Source organism: Pezoporus flaviventris, unplaced genomic scaffold (assembly GCF_033815535.1).
Source record: "Pezoporus flaviventris isolate CSIRO_AGI_PZ_B2104156 unplaced genomic scaffold, CSIRO_AGI_Pfla_v1 ptg000020l, whole genome shotgun sequence".
Taxonomy (NCBI): domain Eukaryota; kingdom Metazoa; phylum Chordata; class Aves; order Psittaciformes; family Psittacidae; genus Pezoporus; species Pezoporus flaviventris.
The window spans coordinates 8,132,399-8,155,493 of record NW_026892568.1 but is presented as its reverse complement, the minus strand read 5'-3'; the positions used below and the strand labels follow the sequence as shown (position 1 = coordinate 8,155,493).

The 23,095-nt window shown below is 42.7% G+C and overlaps 1 protein-coding gene across 12 annotated transcripts in view; it reads right to left on the bottom strand.

Moving 5' to 3' along the window:
* Positions 1 to 23,095, bottom strand: part of TNRC6C (trinucleotide repeat containing adaptor 6C) — a 317,396-nt gene that overhangs the window by 31,078 nt on the left and 263,223 nt on the right. For 11 of the 12 annotated variants that reach the window (XM_061455587.1, XM_061455582.1, XM_061455591.1 and 8 more), the window contains one exon: positions 5,636 to 8,227. In XM_061455587.1, coding sequence (XP_061311571.1) covers positions 5,636 to 8,227 — 2,592 coding nt within the window. Of the gene's footprint in view, positions 1 to 5,635; positions 8,228 to 13,500; positions 13,967 to 23,095 lie in introns of those variants that run through there. The other variant, XM_061455594.1, reaches the window with a different exon arrangement.

The following is a 23,095-nucleotide window of genomic DNA, read 5'->3' as shown; positions in this document are numbered from 1 at the left end:
TCAGGAACATGCAGCTTAATAAAGCTCCTTCACTACCAGAGAGCTTCACTGTGGTTTAAAACATACTCCTGCTGAAACAACCCTGAACTTCACCTTTTCATTAAAGTGCTTTCCATTGGAAACAGAACTACTGCGCTCTAACCTCTACTAACCTATCCTGTATTTCTGTTTATTCTGTGTACAGGAGACACACTCGGAGAGACACACGTGTACGTATATAAATGAGCCTCTATTTAACACAACTTCCTTGGTGTTGCACCTAAAACACTTCTTCAAGCCTTCTGCTTGTATCTTGAAGCCAACTTTATTTAAGGAACACTTGATTGGAATTTCTGCCTCGCTACTCAGGAGGTAACCTTGTCAGACAACTGCGTGTATTTAATCACACTGGCATCTGAAAAAAGATTAACTGCAGGCAAATGAAACCGAAAACAAAACATCTCTAAAGCACCCACAGGAATACAAGTACCAACAGAGTGCACAGTACTGATACTCCCCTGAGCTCGTGCAACCTAGACTGGAAATTCAAAGTAATTCAATTTATGAAATCAATCTTAAAGCACAAAATTCATACACTAAAAAGGCAAAGTGTGCTAGACTGTAGGATAAAACCTCTGTGAGAATCAGAACTGGTCCTTGTGTTCCCTTTACTATAAATTCAACAATGCTGATTAAAGACCACAGATGTGTAATGTCCAAGTTATTTTAAGTGCTTTAAATGTGCTGAGCAGTAAATAATATGGGATTACAAATAATGAAGAAGCCAGCCACTGCCAAAGAGAATACCTGCAAATATATAAAAGCAGATAAAAGGCATCAACTACAAGTTTTCAGAAGTATATTAACACATCAAATGAAGGGCAGGGAATGAGTAAATCAAACCTGAAGCCTGCTGGAGAAATAATCTGTGCACAGCAAAAATTAACCTGTATGTGAATTCCAGAGTACTCATCACTTACAAACCTGTTCTTCCCTCTGTGTCAAGTACCTGCAGTCTTCCTGCTACTGTATGAATACAATACATGTCTGTGCTGCCTTTCCATGACTCCGTATGACTACTTTAGAAACTTTAAAAAGGTCAATAAAAATACACTGTGGAGTGAATACTGCAAATCCTACAGGTGAAAGAATTCCTTTGTATTCTCCAAAGGACTTCCTTCTTTAAACAAGGTTTTTCCTCCTTTTTTCACTAATCCAGTCTGTTCCATATTTGAAACAGACACAGGTGGAATGTTAGTTCAAGGATTCTGTAGCCCCAACAGCTTGTCTCTGGCAGCGTGATGCTTCCTAGGGTTATCACACACCTCACCATAAGGGCAGCTCACAAACAGCATTACAGGGGGACTGAATGAAGGCAAGAAGCTACTTTTAAACTCCTTTACGTAGCTGTTTGGAAGGAAAATACCTTTACAGGGGTACCCAAACCTGAACCCACCCTGTTTTCAAAAATTCTGCTCACAGAAAGGTTATTTTTTTCATGAAAATAATACCCATTTAGGCTTTTCTTATAGCTCCGTGGCTCAGCAACCACCCAGATCTGCCTGGATGTTGTTTTACAACAGAACGAGCTCTGTTAAAAGGTTCTCTGGCAAGAAAGTGAGGTTTTAATAGTGGAGTTTTTAAACACTGTTAAAAATCACAAGAACCAAAAAGATCACAGCGAGTCATAAACATGGACACATTGGCAGAGCTTTGTTTTATAGAAATAAAACCATAATTAACATTGGGCTACAGCCAAGAGGAAATCCTCAAGGGAAAGTGAAATGTTAACTAAGCTGTGGCAGGATGCAGTTGTTTTCCCTCAAAATAACCCTATAGTCATTTGGATGGCAGGAATTGTTTTCCTTGAAGTTGTTTGGTCTGTGATGAATACCAGAGCATGTGACTAGAATACAGGCAACCCAAAATATCAGAACCTGATGTTGATGAAAAAGGAAAAAATTAGGTAGAAAAGAGATTGTTTATTAAAGTCACTAGTTAATTTGCTAATAATAGAAAAGAAATAAGCTATGGGGGTGGGGGATGTAAAAGGGAGGGTTTTATATATTTGTATTTGTAAGTCAACTCTAACCCTTAACATCTGAAGTCTTCATTTCCTGAAAGGCATTCCAGTTCACGTGGTGGAGCTCCATGATTTAGGGAAGCTCCCATTTGCCTTTCAGCACTGAGATCAACCTTGTGTGGAAATGGAGGGCAGCTTGCTCAGGATCACTTGGCCGTCCTCAGAACCTGGCTGTTAGAGGGCTGAGCACAGGGTTTTAGGTTTTCACATGAGCATCCTAACGGAGCTCAAAGCTGACCTGGTTTCAAATCCATTCTGATTAAAGTTCCAAGTAAGGAAAACACATCACTTGCACTCTCTGCTTCACAGCAATTACATGCTATGAATGACACAGGAGTTGCCACCAAGACAACAGCACAGGAATGTAAAAGGGGCAGATGATGTTCAGAAGTCCTGAATTTCAACCTAAAATCTCCAGAGGAAAGCTTACATTATGTTCTGCTGTTTCTATTCTCAGCTGGAGGATGGCTGGTTGGAACCCTGCCAGGCTCTAACTACCTAATGGGAACAAGAAAGCATCAAGCCCACCCCTCAGCATTTGGAGGAAGGATCTGGTGCTGTCTGGGATCCAAACCCCTCTCTTTTAATCATCCCTATTTGCAAAACCTTTTCTCGTTTCTTATTCCCCTTGTATCAAAGTTGCAAGAGTTAAAAGTGTTAGTAAGAATTATGCATAAGTAATTTAGATAACAATTAAATCTAAATCCAAACCACTACACTGGCTTTCTGCGTGTCTTCCTAAATAACTCACCACTGGTTTGGTAGCAAGCTCCTACAGCCAGGAAGGACAACATTTATCACATTATCCACACACCACCCCTTTTCTGACAGAAAAAGGAATTCCTCTGAGCATTATGTATTTTCAACACATGTGTCCCAGCATCTGCTTCCCATCAGTAACTTTTAAGTTCTGTATTCAAAGAACCTAGAGAACTTCTGGGGATGGGTGACAACTTGAATAACAAGACTGCAACCTGGCCTCTACTTCTAAACTAATACAGAATAAATATAGAACCCAAAAGGGACTGCTGCTCCTTTGTGAACAGCTAACTAGTGCTGTACAGCAGAGTTAAAATCCACTTCTTCGCTTTCAGGATGCATGACTGCCATCTGACAGCTATGCAACACTTGCACAGGAACAGAATCCATGTTTCCTTATTTGGGGTATTGCTTGAATAACAGGGAATCATAAAAATGATTGCCAAAGCATGTCATACCCATGCCAAAGACAAAACATCAGTGACAACTACTTAGTTCATGCGTTGTAAGATCTTAGATGAGCACTTAACCTGTGCCTTATGACACCGCCTTTAATTACACAATCATGTTTTGCATGCAAATACTGCAGAAAGAAAATAATTGTTGTTGGATGAAATATGGCTGGGGATTAAAGAAGACCCCTGGCTACAGGATTCTGGTCTCCCTTACTGTAGAGGCTAGAAATGCATAGCCAACAGGACAGGGACTTGGCGCAGGAAAAAATAAGGTTTAACAGCACAACACTGAACTGCAAGCCAAGGCCTGTGTCCCTGGAAATCTACTCAGTACTCTTCTCATCTTTCAGCTGTCCCAGGCGGGACATGATTTGTTGATGTCTGAAGTCTGTGTAGATTTGCACAAAGACCAACAGGACACTGCTGTACAGCTGCTGGGTGCTCTGGATGTTAAATCAGGTCTCCTGCACTGTGAATAGGGAAGCTGAGAGGATCAGTTTAAATGCCATTCTTTGCTTGCTCTCTCTGCGTAAGATAAGCACATGACCCCACTCTGCCCCTCTGGGGCACAGTCAGGAGTGAAGATGGGCATAACATGTAAAGGCTCAAAGGTTTGCTCCTAGCTTCCAGCTGCAGACTGGACAATCATCCTTCAAAATGGTCCCAGGTATGGCTTTTAGATTCGTACCTATGTGCAAAACTGCACGTAAGCAAAAATACACGAGGCCTAACTCATGCCCTCAATAACTTGATCTAAATTTTAGTATCAGAACCATGTTCTAAACTGCCTTCTGTTGGTTTTGCTTTAGGATCTACAAATCCTTCTAATTAACATTTCTGCAAGATGCACAAGACTGTCATTTTAAGGACTGGATGGTTACCATTAATAAGCAGTTCTCTGATTGCACAGATGTTGCTTCGAAGAAATCCTTCCTCCGTTACCATCTATTCACCAGAGGAACTGCTGTAGCTTTTAAATGCCATTTTCAACATCTGACGGACTCAGAACAGTAAGCTCTCCTCTGCAAGGTGTTAAGATTATTTGAGCAGCATTAACAATGCCCTGCTATATACAAACAGCCTGACAAGCACCAATGTAATCATCCAAAAATCAGCCTACTGGAAGAGGCTCCACCAAACCCCCACTTTTGTGATCTCTCCACTACAATTCAGAAATTGGAATTGTCAGTCTCAAGGGTAAAGTTTTAAATATGGATGAAATACGTTTCAGGTAAAAGGATTAGAGATCACATATGGCAGACTGACCAAGGACAAACCTATTTAAATACTTCTCCTGAAGCACGTTATTACAATAGATATTCTCAGCCATTAAAATATTTGACCACAGTAGGGAACATGAGACTATTTTTAAACAGATATTACAGGAAGTTTTAATTACTTCAAAACATCAAAGAGAAAAATGATGGAAGAGAACAAATCCCACTTGGAGAAAAACATGGTGAAAAAGTCAATATTCAGCCATGACAAAGACGAAACAGAAACTTGGAGACAAAAATCAGATGAAGAATTCCAAAGAGCACTGCAAGACCAGATTTATTTTGAGAAGCCTGTGGTCATGATATAGAGCAAAGCTCCCAGAAACTTTTATTTCAATACCTCCCCCTAAGCTGTTTTCTCCTTTTTTCCCCCCATTTTTATTACCTGGTGCTTGTCTACAGCAGTACTCTGATTAGAAAAACTCCTAGATGCCTAAAAGCTTGTCTTTGGAACATGGCTGAAGTTAGAATAACTTCTCCCAGCCAGCCTGAATATTAACATCTTTAACCAATCCAGCTTTATGAGAATCCTGTATAAGTCCAGGGTACTACCCGTGCTTGAGACCTGAAGTATGGAAGAGAACCATTTCTTCATCAAAGGCAACAAACAGAAGACAGAGCAACAGCAACAGCCTGAATTCATGCAATCCTTAAACCCCATCTGGTGCCAAGAGATATGGGTTGCAGAAAAGAAACAGATGCATTCTGCCTGAACAAGAACAAAGACCAAGCAAGGGTACCAGAAGACAATAAGGGTCAGCCAAAAGGCCACAAACTCTCCAAGGGTTGAATTCAAAGGAAGTGCTAAGTAACAGTGGAAGAGCTGACAAAATAAATACAGATCAACCATCTAAGGACCCAGCACATTACTGACCGGGTATTGTTGCAAGCCTTTCTTATGTTCACTTGGACTATGGAATTCTGTGTGTCAGGTTCCATGTGTTCTGTTGTCCTCAAGGCAAGTTAATACTCTTTTCAGAGTGTATGACATAAATATAAGATTTCTATCTCTAATGTATAACCACAGAGTCAGACAACATTCAGTAATCTGTACAAAGCATGTTATAAAACTATTTTCATACCTGGACCAAGCAGCGGGGACCGGTTCGGCTGGGCACTTGACTGGTGCGATGGCTGAGGTTCAACCATGTTGGTGTTGATAATGGTGCTAGTGGTGGTGGTATTGGTTGTGGTACTGCTCTGAATTATAGGATTATTTCTATCCCACATGTTTACAGTCTTGTTGTTGTTGTAATTTGGGTCGCCCCAAGCTGAGGTACCATCATCGATTTCCATCTTGCGGCGAATGGACGGTGGAGATGGCTCTTCCCAGCCAGTTGCCTCACAGTTCTCTTTTTGTTTGGCTGGCACTGGCCCACCAACCCACCCTGACCCCGTCTGTTTGACAGAAGCAGCTCCTCCCCAGTTACTTACACTGTTGTCCTGGGGTTTATTAGCCCAGTTTTGTTGGGGGCTTGGCTTTAAAGATTCCCCCCAACTTGTACCTGTATTAGCCTTGCTGTTTGTGCCATTTCCCCACCCACTGGTCCCAGACCTTGTGGAATCATTCCAACCAGACCCTGATCTATTGTCAGAATCCCATCCAGATCCATTCTTCTTCCCATCACCCAAGTGTCCAGGAACAGATGATGAATCTGTCCAATCTCCACCTCCTGAAGTCCAGCTTGGATTTGATTTCTGTCCATCTCCCCAGTTTTGAGATTTGGGTTTCTGAGGCTCACCCCAGGTAGGTGATTTGTCCTCCTGATTTGCGGTCCCACTCCAAGCGTGGCCGCTTTTGGCAGCAGCAGCATTATTAACAGTAGTAGAGCTTGCTGACTCCCCCCATCCCCCCGGGCCATTTGGTGCTTTGTTGTTATTGTCTCCCCAACCTGTATTTGTTGGAACAGCTGCCGGTGGAGAGTTGACCCACCCAGATACTGAAGAGGTATTTGTACTGTTCATGATGGACCCATCATTCTTCCCCCCTGAGTTTGAAGATTGAGTAGCTGCACAACCCCAGGCCTCTGTTCCATTGTCATTCTTTCGTTCAGACCTTGGGGACTCTTCAAATTCCCAGGCAGTGTTTTGCTTTACAGGGGTCTGTCCCCACCCTGTATTGGACAGGACCCTGGGGTCAAGGTCATTTCTTGGCAACTGAACTTGCCCTTGGTCTATCATCCCTTTGTCTCTCCTCCTGCCCTCTCCAGCCCCCTCCCTTCCAGTACTGCCTTCATTTTGACTCCCACCGCTGTCATTACTTCCTTCACTAGCCGTGGTGCCAGATGCTGCAGCTTTGGCCCAAGAGTTTATTTGTTCATTGCCCTGCTGCATGGCAGGATTCGGACTGGTAACACTAGAGCTATCCCACCCTGTTGATCCTTTCCCGTTGACGTCGCTATTGGAATGCTGGTTTGGGGGCTTGCCCCATTCCCCGTTCACACCGTTACTGGTGTTCCGGTTGGGGTGGCCCCATGCTCCAGAATGCATACTACCAACACCGCTGTTGCCACCACCCCTGCCCCACGCTAGTACCCCAGGACCAGAAGGAGGTCCCGAATCCCATGCGCTCGCTCCATTTCCCTCCTTTTGCACAGCACTGCTGGATCCATTTTGTTTAGCACTTAATGCTGAGTTCACAGTGTCTCCATTCCCCTGACTGAACCCAGAATTGCTGTTTCCTGCGGCAGGATTAGCTGGGGACATCCCCCACACTGAACTGCCCATTCCTTCACCACTGCCCCCGCTGACTTGAGAAACTGATGTTCCGTTAGCACCAGGAAGGCCTTGCAGGTGGGGCGGGATGATGGCCCCCATACCAACAGCCATCCCCCAGTTCGGCAGTCCATTTGTCTGCATTGCATTGATAGGGTTTGGTGAAGAGTTCATGGGGTTAGTGTTATTTGGTCCATCAGTGTTAAGGTTCTGAGGTTGTACGCTGAAAGACACATTCTGAGAAGTGGACGTTTGTGGTTCTGTGCTCTCTTGCGGCAGCAAGTTTCCCCAAGCACCTAAGGTGCCTGTTGGGTTCCCATTCTGGTTGCCCATGTTCTGACCTATGGCACTGACTGGACTGCAAATACTGGAAGGGTTGCCTGCTCCCACAGTTCCTTCATGTCCAAGTACAGGCCAGGCAGCTGGATTGGCATTAGGGTTAAGGTTAAGATTAATGCCAGCATTCGAGTTGGAAGCACCCCAACAGTTCTGACTTCTACCATCTCCCATCATGTTGTCCATCTTTCCATCCCCAGCGCTGGCAGAGCAGTGAGCTAGGCCAGAGCTGGAGCCCGCAGCCACCCCCCACACTCTGGCCGAGCTGCCGTTACCGTTTGCTCCACCAGCTCCAAGGGCACTCTGGTTAGAAGTGCTTTGGACGAGTGCTCCGTTGGCGCCATTATTGCCATTAGTTTTCTTTGTATGTCCAGTGAAGTTGCCTTGGGCACTCCCTGTAGCCATGCTACTGTTCTCTGAGCCACAGTTGGAGGCAGAGTCAGTGTCTGTAGTACATTCTGAGGCAGACTCAGTCTCAGCTCCGGTAATGGAAGGCCACGCTTCCTTGTCAGTCCTGTCTATTATCACTTTATCCCAGCTGCAGTTGCCTTCACTCCTGAAAGCGGGCTGCTGTCCCCAGTGGCAATTCTCATAATGGTCTCCCAATCCACTGTGGCTGAGATCTGAAAGGATCCAACAAGGTTAAGAGTTAAAAATGGGTCTGCTCTTCAAGCACAGCAAAAGCCCTCGATTAAGCACTATTTTACGTTGTTAGCTACAACACTGCTAAAATTTAGTCTGTTCTCTAACATAGCACAGACATTTTCCTCACTACAATAAAGCACAATGCGCGTATTTAGCTTCTTTTTAATCTGGCAGAACTCTCAATTAGAATAATGGAACAATTCAGTTTTAGAACAGAGCAACGGGAAGTGTTTTCTACCCCTTAGTATACTAGTAAAAGTAATAAGCAAGCCATAAATAACGGCAGCAAACACTATGAAAAATCTAAAAGCAAAGCTAAAAAGCAAATTTGGAAAAAACACAGGAGAGTATCTAGCAAACTCTTATCACTTATTCTGACTCAAGTCTCATTCTTCAGAGAAACACAAAGAAAGAACATTAACAAAAACTGCATGTTTGCCTGCCATTAGATAGAACAAACATCACGTTTAACACACTACACTCATGCTGCATATAGGTTTTTCACTCTTCCTGTAAATAAAGGAACAAACAGACAGGCACCTTGTCCATTCAGTTCAATTACACATTTAAACACCTCTACTGTAACTTCCATTTCAGTAGAGAACTTGGGCGTTTCTAAGTAACAGTGAGTTTTGTCAAGAAACATGTCTTAAAGGGTTACATGCAGCTTTTGCACTTGCGCACACAGCCCAATTTTCCCCTAAACCCAATGGAAATCAGTGTTTTATGTCACACACGTACTCAGGATACAGTATTTTCAGAGCACTGCCCACATCCTGAGAGACACTAATCCAAAAAATGAAACAAAAGCTATTGAGCATCTCATTGCCTGCTGGGGCACGCCACGTTAAACTGGAAAATACAACACTTCTCATGCTGAAAACTCAAGCTTAGTTCAAGGTCTTGCATTTACTTTCCATCCTGATTACTTTCTACAAGATTTCTAGTACAGATTACTCCTTCTAGTTTCTTTTGATGGGAATTTGAGAGCAAGTAATTCAGCCTGACCTTAGGGATATGTACTACAGGCGATCTACGGAACAGCTCCTCTTAACTGGTTGTCTAAATAAGGGAGAAAGCTGCATATCCCTAAGTTACAAATTCTGGATGTCAATTATTTTTATTTGCAGAAACAGGACTTTGATTTTTTATTATTTGAATGAGAAGGATATTGTGTGGGGAAGATGGATTCAACAAATCTCCCAAATCAGCTGTTACCTGTGGATGCCTAACATGCATTAATTTCAGTGACAAATATTTGGGTGTGATGAGCTCCTCTAACTGCCTCCAATTAGAGCTGTTCTAATACTGCAGAAAAACTGTTCCAAGAACAAAAAAGCAGCTTTCTCTCTTTGATGACGTCTTATTCACATATTTCACCTGTAGCTTTTCAAGAAAGGGGGGTGATTACTTGGTTGGCTTATGAAGATTTATCGAGATGAAGAAACCAGGACAGACTGCATCTTTCTTTATTTCATGTTGGGTTTTGCTTTACTTCTTTTTATTATTTGTCAGTTAAAGCAGAAGTATGAATGTTAGAGAAAGGAAGAGAAAGGAGTCTTAGCTCCTCACCTGTCTTCTCATGATGCCAGGAAAAGCCTAGCTTTTCACAGAAAGAGCTAAATAATTGACATGTGTATGACAAGTCCAAATGATTTGTCATTGAAAAGGAGCCACTTGGATTTCCCTGCATTCTCTCCCCTACATGCAATGGCTAGAAAGGAAAATACATCACATTATTCCCAGATAAAGCCAACTGGTTACATCAGAGAGCTAAGGAAGAAGGTTGAAAAGTTACCCGATAATCTGGGTTTGTTACACAGGTGTTGAATAGAGAGCAGAATCCCAGGTAAGATGTGACAGGGGAAGGAAAGCCTATGAAATGGCTTTAAAAGGATCAACAGGGTCAGAAAAATGAGCCAGTAGGAATAAACAAAGAAAAAAGCAGCAGTCCAGGCCAGAAGGTAAGAAGTTGAGGCAACCAAAGAATCAGATAAGAGGAGCTATGCGAAGCTTTTTAACTTAGCGCTGCGGGTGGTGAGATTCAGCACCGATTGTGTTTCAGGCACGACAGGAAGATTTAACAGTGCCTTGAAATACACTGTTCGAATGAAAAAGGTCTTGTCAAAGCCCAAACCCAGGCTACATGTGTGAGTGCCTGGGAGAACAATGGTGCTGCCTGAGGCAAGTGTGAGTGTCTCTGCAGGGCAGGTCTGCGGAGAAGGATCAAGAGCCCAGCGCAAGATGTCTCAATACTCCCAAAGAATGACACCAACACTGACCAGAAGAGATGAAAGGCAGCAGCTTGTTTAATCTTTGCCTTTCCCTTTTCCTCTCCCCCAGAGCTGGTGGTTAAAGCATGGCCTAAGTGTGAAAGCAGAGACAGAAAGTAATGGAAAGGGGTGGGAATGGAAGAGGAAGGTGACAGAACAGCTTAGACAGATTGCAGAAAGCAGGGAGCAAAAGGGTTCTTTAAATAAGACAGGATTTTGAAGGGCAGTCAGAGAAACAAGGCGGCTTGAAAAAAACAGTGAGGGGGAAGAAGTATAAAACCCAAGAGATGTCCATGTCCATATTAAAAATAGAAAATGGCCAAGTGCCTCAGTCTGGATAAGCACATCTACTCCAGACAGTGTCACACCAAGTATGTTTGGCTTGGAAGCCACACACACGCAGCCCAAACCCCTTTGCTTTTCAAGGGTTTGCAACTCCATAGTTATTCCTCTTTATGTATCATCAGCACAGCTCCTCTTACCAAGGTTCAGATTATGGCCTCAACATTAACCACTGATAACCTCTAAGGAATTACTTGGATAGGGATTACAGTAATTCCGTGCGCAGCGGTGTACCCGTGCTCTGCCTCCACTGCTCTGGAGTCACCGGGACCATGCTGGGACCTTTCCTAGGCCAGAGATACAAAAATCGGAGCAAAACCAGAGACCTGCAATAGCTGGTTCTAACACCAAAGGCTGCTGCTACAGAGCTTGTAAGAAACAGGGTGGAAAAAAGAGTTCACAAAGCAAACAGAAAGCTGCAAAAGCTGTGACTTTGCTGCCAAAACAACTTAACAGTTTGAGCACAGAATGGATCCTGAAGAGAGTAATTTTTATGTTCTTGTCTCTAGAAGCAAATAACCAACAGACGTTTTCCCACCTTCTCTAGACTAAAAGGACTTAATTCCCATAAACTAAATAACTAGTAGCACAGTGTTACACTTAATCCAGAGGGGCTTTAAACATCTGGGGAAAAGAATGAAAGCAAAGTATTTTACATGATGAAATCCTGAATTTCTTTGGTTGGGGTTGGGTTTTTTTGAACACACAGATTTCCTCCAACTTTCCAGGAAACCAACTCCATATAGAAATTGCCAATATTTTCCTGTATTTTCAAAGCTGTTGAGACTGAAATGGGAACCCATGGGACAGTAAAAAAATTCTTCAGAATTACTTCCTCTTTATTTACGCAAAGATCAGAACTAAAAGCACTGCAGTCCCCCAAAACCATTTCTATCCTCTCCCTCTGTCAACTGAGCAAAGATTTAAGCACAGCACAAGGAACAGGAACCACAGGTGTTGTGTGTTAGCAAATCCTAGTGCTGCTACCCCACAGAATGAAACGGACTTTAAAATGAGTCGGTGGTGGCGGGAGGAGATTGCTGTTGTCCCTGCACACTGTTCCCAACATAGTCAACCAACTTCAACTTAGTGCTTACTAGAGACAGAAAACATTTTAGGCTGTGTTTGAAAATGAAGATGAGTAATTAGTTGCAAAAGCAGTTTCATGTTTACACAGATTCCAAATGTAAAGTATGAGTGAAATGAGAAAAGCCGTTGCATGCATTTCTTAGAAAAGCAAAATACACGCAACTGACCCAAAACGTCAATCCTTGTGATGATGTCATTTACAATAATATTTCTTCCAATTTTTATCCAGACAAGTTAAAGTAACTGTATCTTCAGAACTTCCCTTACAGCAATTAGTTCAAATGCTGTGCAGTAAAACGATGCATCCTCAAGTGTAATATATCCAGAAGCAATGTATGAGAGGGTGCGGAATGGCAAAGCCTGGGATAAACTTTTAATAAGATCCACACTATTAATAAGTTTTGCTCATCCAATTTTAAATCTGCTCTACCAGTGATTCCCTCTCTTAGTACCAGTTTTGGTTTTCAGTCCATGTTAGCCAGCATAACAACAACCTGCCTCATTGACTCGTCCAGTCCTGCCCAAAGGACAGATTACAGGCAAGGTTTCTCTTGTCTGTGACATGCAGAATAGAGAAAAATCCCAAGGGCCGGTGACAGCCCTCCTGGGGATTTTACTTGTCACACAAAGGTTAGCCATTCTGAGCAGGAAGTGAGAAAAAAGGGCAAATGACCTTCTCCCCTCCCAAAAAAGAAACAGTTTTCAATTCAACATGAGCAGACTGTTAAAAGGCTATACATGAATTTTTCTAAATCTAAATTCAAGAGGAATTGCCAGAAACATTTTAAGTGCCCGATGAAATGCAGCCTGATTTCATAAAAGAAAAGATGACACAAGCATTTACTCCGAAGAAAAAAATACAGGAAAGGAGAAAATCTGGGAATTGCAGTGCTGATGTTTCGGGTTCTCTACCACATCCAGCTCTATCCATGCGCTGAGGCAGAAGACAGATCTGAAACCTGCCATCTCTCTGAAGCCACTTAGAGAGCTCCTCAAAACAAGTCTCATAGATGGGAGGAAACTGAAACCTTGACTAGCATAACATAATGTGGAAAAGACAGGAAAGAGATGGAAGCATAGAATAAAGCAGCTTTATTTATTTTAAAACTAAACCACAGTTAAGTACCCGAGTGGCAAAGCCCGTTATCCTGTCACGACATTAAAATGTAGTTCCTCTCCTCTGATGCCGAAAGCTTTCAAAACGCATTAACAAGCCAAACCCAAACAAGTTTTCATTATCAGCAGACTCCACTAAACGCCACCTCTCCACAACAAAAAGCAGTCGAAAACCACCAAACAATTGCATTTTTTTCCTGCTCAGTGCAACGTATCTTTAGCAAGCAGCTCGCTGCGAAGACGCCATTTTATCAAACCTGAAACGCAGCCAAGAGCTGCGGACGCTGTGCTGCTGCTCTCCGCTGAAATGTTATGTAAGAAATTGATTTAACAGAACCAGATGCTATTTTCTCAGGGTTAGGGTTACTTTTTCTCTCTCGTCCTTCTTTTTTTTTTTGGCTCTAAAAAAGGGCTGATGGGTAATCAAATACCTGGAGAAAGGAGCCGCCCAACCATCCTAGGAGACGCTACATTGTGTGCAGAGCTGTTTCTACTCCTGCATCTACGCTCTCCAGGGCTCCCGGCTTCAATATGTCGGCTGTGTACAGAGTAAGCCTCATCCTGTAGAGCTGCCAAGAAAATCTCTCTGTGCAAGCGTGCGCCCAGACAACCTGCAAGCTCGGCCGGGCCTCGGCTGCACTGGCTATGGAAATGCCCTCTCCAGGCACAGCCCTCCTCCCCCTTCCCCTCGCTCCGCTCCTTAACTCTGGGTGAAGGTATCAACAGAGTAGGATTTTTAAGCTTTGATTATCTAATTGCAGCTGACACTAAACCGATCTTCCTTCCTCTTTAAATTCTTTCAACTGTCACAAAACATTTTCACTTCAGGACCCAGCTACAATTAGCACCCTAGCTGCTTTTCTCCCGCTTTTGAAAGTCAGCCAAGAGAAGAACTGCCAACCGCCTGCCCCGACAGCAGCTCCTGCCATAGCCCTCCTCCCTGCCCCAGCTCCTGCCATAGCCCTCCTCCCTGCCCCAGCTCCTGCCATAGCCCTCCTCCCTGCCCCAGCTCCTGCCATAGCCCTCCTCCCTGCCCCGACAGCAGCTCCTGCCATAGCCCTCCTCCCTGCCCTCACAGCAGCTCCTACCATAGCCCTCCTCCCTGCCCGCACAGCAGCTCCTACCATAGCCCTCCTCCCTGCCCCAGCTCCTGCCACAGTCCTCCTCCCTGCCCTCACAGCAGCTCCTTCTTCCTGCCCGGCATTTTCCTCCCTGACAGCAGCTCCTGCCCGACACCAACAGCTCCTGCCCGCCGTCCTCCTCCTGCCCCACCGCCAGCTCCCACCCCAGCAGCAGACCAAGCCCCAGATGTACACTGGCGTGTCGCCAAGCCCTTAATGACTTCCCAGCCTCTATCACAGATCTAAGTGGCAAACACGAGACCATGTTAATCAAAGGCGCCGTTGTTTATAAACGCCCTCATAGTGCAGCATGGATCAGGGACTCCTGCCTCCTGCAGAAGTGGGGACCGACCATCTTTTATCAACTGCGGCGCACTGGTTTGCTTTAAGACACATGAACACACAAAGTGTGGACAGAAGGGGGAGCAGCTTAATGTTTTCGGGACCTAAATAACATCACAAGAACACACAGAGAGGATTTTTATCAATGCATATACATATTTTGTGTTAATTAAAACACACACAAATCCAAGAGGATAATTTACACATAAGCTTTCAGTATGACCAATACACTCCCCTACAATTATTTCCCCTTCTCACTTCCTTTGTCTTCCTCCTCCTATCTGCCCCAAATACATATTAATTACCCAGTAAATGGAGCACGTTTTCAATCTGCTGTGGCTTGGAGCAACCTGCTCTAGTGGAAGGTGTCTTTGCCCATGGCAGGGGGTTGGAATTAGAAGAGCTTTAAGGTCCCTTCCAACCCAAACCATTCCATGATTCTATGATTCCTTGGTGCAGTTTGTCCCTCCTGCACCGGGTCACACACCACTGATGTCTCTTTAAAGGGTTGGCTGCATTCTCAGGATTGCTGCCACTTCGCTACCAAAGTACAATTGCTGCTGCTATTCTTGGCTCAAGAGCTGTTCCAATGAAATACCCCTGAAAATAGCTGGTTTCCTTCTGAAGACATTTATTCTCTGTTTCTGTGCAATAGTATCTGAATGCTGGTTGGGTTCAACTTCATTTTAAAAACACAAGATGAATGAAAATCTAACCTGCTTGGGTTAGTTTCCATTCAGAAAACTATTTCAAATGCAACCAGAAACTCTGGAGAGTCAATTTTGCAGAAACTTTACATTGACAATACCATTGTGGCTTATTACATTCCTTCAATACCAGCTATACATGACTGAAATTCCCATTAACTAAAAAGATATGCTGAAACCGGAAGAGAACGTATCATATAATCCCATGTTCCCTGTATTTTCTTTTATCAATAACATAAACTTCCTGTAATCAACTTCCATGCAGAGGCAGGTACTTACACAGGGCAGCTCTTCAAGGGGGTGTTCTTTACCAGTCAGGAGACCACAGGAAGGCAATGCAAGACCCCGCACCAGTTTGGGGGGACATAAAGCACAGCTCTCACTGCAGCCTGTGCTGGCAGAGAGCATCTGCTCCCTTCCACGAGCCCCATCTTGTAGCAACCTTGACAGGGCACGTGTCTGAGAAATCTGAACTTCTTACAGATATCTGCACAGTGGAAAAGGGGATTTGAGAGGTCACGCAGAACACTCACCTGATCCAAGGAACCATTCCTCATACATACTAGGTGACATCTACCCAACCCACCAAGGAAGAAGCCCTCCAGCAACAGAGACTGCACATTGCCAAGTGCTCTATCTCACTTCTTCAGATAGCTTTCATACTGGCACGTTTTTCCTAATGTCTAACCTTAATCTTCCTTGTTGAAATTTAAGTCCATTATTTCTTATCTGATCCATCACAGGCATACAGAACAGATCACTTCTTCCCTGCAGCAGTCATTTAGGTATTCCTGCATTTATAACTCCAGTCTTCCTCTGACTTAGGAGCTCCAATTCCTTCACACCTTGCAAGGCTTGTTTCTGTTGCATTCCTCTGCACTTCTCCCAGCTGCTTCACCTCCTCCTGAAGGCACAGTACCACCCCCAAACTGAACTCGATATTCAGAGGCCTTATCAGAAGTGCCTCATGGAAAGCGGCGCTGTTTGCATCCCTCAGTATGTCTGTCTTCTTTTCAACAGCGTGACACTATTAATCTATTTACCCTGTGACCAACTCCAGATCCGTATCTGCAGTGTGATACTCACATATCCATGTCTGTGTACAGAGCTGGTCTGGCCAAAAGAAAGAACGTTTCCCTTTTATTTCTTATTCCATTACACATTTTTGTCACTGCTGTCATTTACAGCCAAAACACTGATGCAGACACTGAAGAATACAAATCTGCACTCTCACTGAAATGTTCTCATCCTGCCAGGAAGGACTGAGAGCTGCTCCCTGTCTACATCCTCCTGAGCAGTTACGACACTTCTCACAATAGCTTTGTCTTATACTTCCCACTTATTTGCACCACCACACAGAAAGTCTGCTGAGGTGCTATCGCAGGCAGGGCAAAGTTGACTTCTAGGGCATGATCTCCCTTCTGATTTCGCCTGTTCCACCCCTGACAGGGAACTACTCTCGATTGGCATAACATCCTCTCCACAAACCCATGCTGGCTCCGTCCTTCTCTTGCAAAGCTCTGAGTGCACAAAACTAGCTGCTTTGGTTATTATTTCTAGTATCATTCTGGCAGATTACTCTGATCTGCAATCCCTCCGTTTCTTCATTCATCACCTTCCAATATGGATTGGTCGATTTTCTCACACTCTGAAGGAATGTCAGCGGGCCAGAGTGCTACAACCCATCCTCTATGCAGTCCACTACGAACTTCAGCACTTCCAGACACTTGGAAACATTTCCTTACATACTCTAACTCACTGTAGCCTTAGTTCTACGTCTATCATTAGTTTATGTATGCAGGGAAAACTCATTTAAAGTATCACTGATGCCATCTATCAATGGTTCTCCCTGCTGACCACCAGACCACTTCCACTGGTCTTCCTTTTACTACTAAGACATTTATGGAAACATTATATTTTCGTTCACTGTTTTTTGTTGGGTGTTGGGTTTTGGGTCCCCCCCCCCAACAGTTGTTTCCTGAGCTGTACCAATTCAGCTTTCCAAGAACTTTCACATGACATTACTCCTTTTCTGCTCTTCCCAAGGACAAAACTCTGATTTCCTGGTCACTTTGACCTTAGTTTCTATTTTTGACTTCACCACCACCAGAGACAGGTCCTGCTACTCAGCCTCTTCACATGGTTTGCCAGAAAACTACCATCTGCACAGTGCAACAACTTGCCAAACTCTGTCTCCCAACCTTTTTTCCCCACAGACACCCTGGCAGTTCATCTCTCTGGCTCACAGCAGAGCACAGCCATCTACAGTAAAGCTGGGGGTAGGATGCAGGTTTGTGATTCTAAAGCAACATTCTAAAGCAACATTCTTTTGCACAGCCCCAACTCTTTGAAAGTGAGGACAGCAGAACTCTAAAGGCATCTCAGCTATTTAGCCTTTACAGACGCCTGTTTTTCTTTCTCCCAGTAAAAAAATTCTAATCTCTGACATATAAATTCAAAGCAGCAGATTTATTTTTCACGTTTGGATGCCTGATGTCAGATAACATATACAATGCAGAAAAATTCATTCTAAAGATTAGTTTACTGATGAGGTTTTACCATCATTTTTCATTCATAATGCCTGTATTTGTGCTACACGGAGCTTGCTACTTCTCCATCTATATTCAAAGCACTATATGGAATTCCTCAACATTTACATGGGAGACAAAACCCTTTTGTGGCTGAGCCTCACTTCCCACAGACTTTCTCATTACTGCATTTCAGAGCATGCTCATCACCCCAGAGCACATCCAGGCAGTACTGCCTAGATCCCATCTCCATGTTAACTGCTACATTTTTGTCCTTGTACAATGGTTTTTAACTTCCTTTTGTCTAAACATACACCTGTCACCAGTGACCTTTGGGAAGAGTGCCTGATCTCCAGGGACATGGGGTACCATGCTAACAATGCTAAAAACAAAGCCCATAGGAACAAAACGAGAAGAAAGCAGTACAGTCCCTGCTCATGCAACCTCTGGCAGTACCTTGAGCATCCCTTTACAACACTAACTTCATGAGACAAGATGTAATCAAAACAAATTCTAGTAATTTTTGTGCTTTCTTATACAAATGGCGTAACATCAGATCTGATCCCATTAGTAGGAGAACTTTTACTCAGTCACATTGCAGAAGCTTTGTGTACAGTGATGAGTTGTACAGTGCACTGCTCGTGGCTAACACCTAGTCAAGTGATGCAAAAACAGGAAGCTGTTATGAGTTTTAATACAGATAATAAGCATTATGTTTGCTATATACAGTTACCTTCCACAGAAGTAGTATAAATAGCTGATTTTTGTGTTCACAAGGGAGTATCACCCTGCTAGTTCCTTCACCTGAGATCAAAAGCTGCAACACAGCACATGTTCTAGGCATTATGTAGTACACTTTAAAAAAGTGTATTTGCTATACAGAGTGTGAAATTACATACATACAAAGTGTGCAAGCAAGAGGAATAAATGTACTGTCTAATCCCTGATCTCTACTTTATAGCATTTAGTAGTTTAACTATTCCATATAAAAAACTCTATTTACGGAAGATACACAATAAATCAATTTCTAAAGTTTCCTGGTCTAATTTTGTAACTTTCCAACTAGAAGCAAAAACCACAGCAATGTTCAGCCAGCAAAGATATTCTGCTAATGGAATTACAGAATATGGGCCCAAAGAGATAAAATTCAGCAGACCATTTCCATAAAGGCAGATTTCACGTACTTTATTTGCCAAGAAATCCACCCATTTGCCATGCTGTTAGGAAATCAAGCTAAATCTTATTTCAAGCTGCTGAAATGAGACTTGGTTCATACACTTCAGAACTACTTTTGCATACATGGGCCTTACCTAGCATCAGCACAGTGTACAACGAGCTAAACTGGGCCATCGTTCAAACATGCTTTTAGCATGAAGGTCACTACTCCAATGAAACACCTGGATGTCAAAGCTTATCTTTGTTTTCCAACTACACTGACTGGGTTTAGGAAAGATATTATTTCTCCCTAAAACTTTTCTCCAAATTTGACTTTGCAACTGCATAGAATTGCCTTGTTAGAAGTAACTCTAAATAACCCACAGTTATAGCAAGGGGGTTGGAACCAGATGATCTTAAGGTCCTTTCCAACCCTAACTACTCTACGATTCTGTGCTCGAAATCACTATTATTAGACATGATTTTAACAGTAAGCATGGGTGGTTTTTACCCTTCTTCCTAAAGAAATTATCAAACACAAAATGAATACAAACAGATCTGTAAGAAGAGCTAACCTGCCACACAACAGCAACTTCCAACTGTCCCCAACACCAACAAGACCATACCTGTGCCACAAGCATGAATATGCAAACTGCAGCTAAGGAAAGCTTGAAAAATGAAACAGAGCTTTGAGCTTCATAAAAAGAGGAAGAAAGTTCAGCACAGAATGGGACATCAACCCACAGTAGGAACATAAACCTCTAACTGCTGGCAAATCCTCACTTCCCAGGAAACAAGAGATAGCACAAATTAAAAGCTCAACTCCTCAGTTTCCACAATGCTTGTGTGGTTTTGCATTTTGATGAATGACTTGCTTTCACTTAAGACTTTGGAAACATGTTACAGCTCCCTTCCACAAAACATTCAGCTCACTGCAGTTTTACCATGGCTCCCGCAGGACATGGCACGTTCCTGTTGAGTTGATGGATGCTGTTTCACATTGCTGAGTCGCAGAAAAGTAAAAGGCATCTTAAAGAAAAAACTGCTTATTTCTTTTGATCTTTGTTCTTACAATCATCAAACGCACAGGGGCTGCCTGGAGACTCCTATATAAACTTCACAATTTGTAAAGAGACAAAGGAGGATACATTACTTGCTATTTTTAATCTCCCATGGTGGCTTTCAGAAATTACCTAAATTATTTGAGATCACATGGCAAAAAGACCATTCCACTAATGCCTCACATCTTAATGAAGGAAGTTAAGTATTCACCACATTTACTGGAGTTAGTTGGCAAAGTGGGGAGAGAAGAGATAAAAAGCTCCATCTCTAAGTAAAAATAAGGAACTCAATTAGATATCAGAATATTGCTCATGAACTGCACCTTTCCTTCGGCCTAATCCTGCAAAGGATTAAGTACCAAGGGAGCATCTCAAGAATATATATTGTAGCTCAAGATAAAGCTCCAGACAGGTAAACATTCTATACAAAATGCTCTAAAGTAGTGCAGAAAACAGTTTCATCATAGTTAACAATAAATAAAAGACTGTTTTCAAGGGTAAGTTTCTAGAATAGTCTATGCAATTTATAGAATTATTATTTGAGATGTTTTAATTTCTTAAGTTTGTCTAGTTCATGTTTCTTAAATGAGAAACAAAAAAAAAAAAATCACTATTCTCATCCACTTCACTGGTATGCCCAGATGATAAACCCAACAAGGAATATATATTAGTGGTCATTAATTCCCACTTGACTTACATTGGCAGAACATCCTTTTTAATTCATGATACTGCAGTTAGAATTCTGATAAGTGCTTTTGTTAGGGCAAGGCAGTAGATAACAAGAGACTGATAATAAAAGGACAGATATAAAACAGTGTGATTTTTACAGTTAAGAGGCTGGCAATGCCTCTCCAGCAGCACTCCTTGCATCCAGGTAGTTATAAACAGGGCCTGGAAGGAACATGGCTGCATAATTTCAAGTTAACTCTGAAGGACTATGACCCCATAAAAAGAAAAGCTACAGACATGAATTTCCATTAAGGATCCGCTGGATACAAGATGCTGGTGTACAAGGATCCTGGCTCCGTGATTAATACCAGATCATCCATAAAGTTACTGTTGCTCATCAGGAGTATAATGAAGCCACATATGGAGACTTCCTTGGGCAGTCCACAGTCCAGGTCTAGCAAGCTCTGGTTAGGCACTCAAGAGCTACCAGAGAGGGAGAAAACCCTAAGCAGTGAAGGGCTGTTGACTGCCTTCACACTTTGAAGATGTCCAATAACAGCCATGAAGTGATCACTTTTCTACAATACAGGTGCTGTTCAGACAGACATAATTCCAGTGTATGTGCAGCAGGCACCCAAACCTGATTCTTCTAGACAGCTTTTGATTCTTTTTGTCCCTTCCCTTCTTTTCCCCTGAGAATTACTTGAAAAGACGTCTTAGTAAATTAAATACCCAGGGAACCAGAGGGACATTTAAAGCAATATAGCTCCTACTGATGGAAAGAGGAGGAAGGTAAAAAGTTTCCTTCTGACAAAGTAATGCTCAGTGAGAATCCTCATGTAAAATTCTTTCTTTTCATACTCACAAAAATATGATCCAGTTTGAATTAAATTTCATGGAAAATTCCTACTTAAGTGCTGGAGGGTTTTGGGAATACCATCATTATTGCTAAGGCTAATAGTCACTCAAATCCTAACAGCTGAGATGAACAGGTTTTGGCCTTCCCTGGATATTCTTACTTTGCTCTTTATGCTTGTCAAGGTGAAGGCAAAGCCAATATGAGAGACCAAGAAAGACTGGAGTAGAAGTGAGATATTCCACACTCCTCCCAGCCTTACCAAGCAGCCAGGCACATTGTCATTATAACCTGGGCTAGACAGATTTTGTCTTCCCTCCTGCTCATAGTTAGTAAGTGAACTGATGCTCCACCTACTGGAAAGAGAACTAAATGAGCTCTAGTATTCAACAAGCTCTTTCTATGAGGAAGATGCAACCATTTCAGTCTCAAAACACAATCTCTTTCTGTGAGCAGACTAAGAATGCAGCCAAGGATTTAGCTTGTCTAAGATTCTCTTCCCTGCTCCAAGAACTGTGCATGGATTCCCTGGTGCCTTTGAAAGCTTTTCTTACGATTTTACATGGTAAACAACAACCTGACAATTCTGACTCTGCACTAATTGCTTTCAAGTGATTGCTGAGTTTGATATGGGTTAACTTTGTGCAATATGGAACAGAATATGAAACTGCAAAGTGGCTGCACTCCTCTTCCTCTCATCTGTACCAGCTTTCACTGCATTCTGTTTACAATGGTAACACAAAAGTAACAAAAGAACAAAAAACTCAATGCAACAGCGTAAAACATTTGCTGACAGTTTCTGTCGCTTGTCAGCCTGGCAACTAGTGCTTATTTTATACAGCAAGTTCACATAGGAATCGGGAAATGAAGTCTAAAACCTCAGGCAGAAACACATCCAGCAAGATCCAAGTCAGACAGCTAATGCTGCACTCTTTCAAGTCAAGTTCTTTTATGGATTATGTTATGATTTATGGCAGACTTCATTTAATGATTTACTGCATGTTTCTTAAACATCTAGGATGTTCCAGATACGTCTATAATGATGTTTGGAAGACATCTAGTACTGACCCTCAGACAGCCTGAGCCACTTGAGCTTGTCAATCTGTCTCTACTATAGAAATCATTACTGGATTTCTGAAAATAATAAACATATATATTAATCTAACATAGAACATTAGTCTGACAGTTTACAAACATCTCCAAATCAAAAAGGAGCCATAACTGCCAGCCACCATCCCTGCTGATATGCTTTGCAAAGAGAATGCTGCTCTAACTGGTGAGAACTCGTTACTCTCCCTCTCACTAAAGTCAAATACTCAAGACTACAAGTAGAACCTGCTTCCTCCCTAAGAACCCCAACATTTAAGTAAATAAACTATTGTTTTATTTTGCCTTTTCAGATTTCTCTTTCTGGAGAGTAAGTAGCTGGATATGTTCAAATGCATCTCAATAACCATAAAAGGTTTCATTTCCGAGAGTGGCGATTTCCTTATCTAACTAAAACTTCTAAGGACAACACCAAATAATTTTCTCTGCTGGAGTTCAGCTCAGCAGCAAGTACAGCTATAGTGAAAGATTCATTAATGC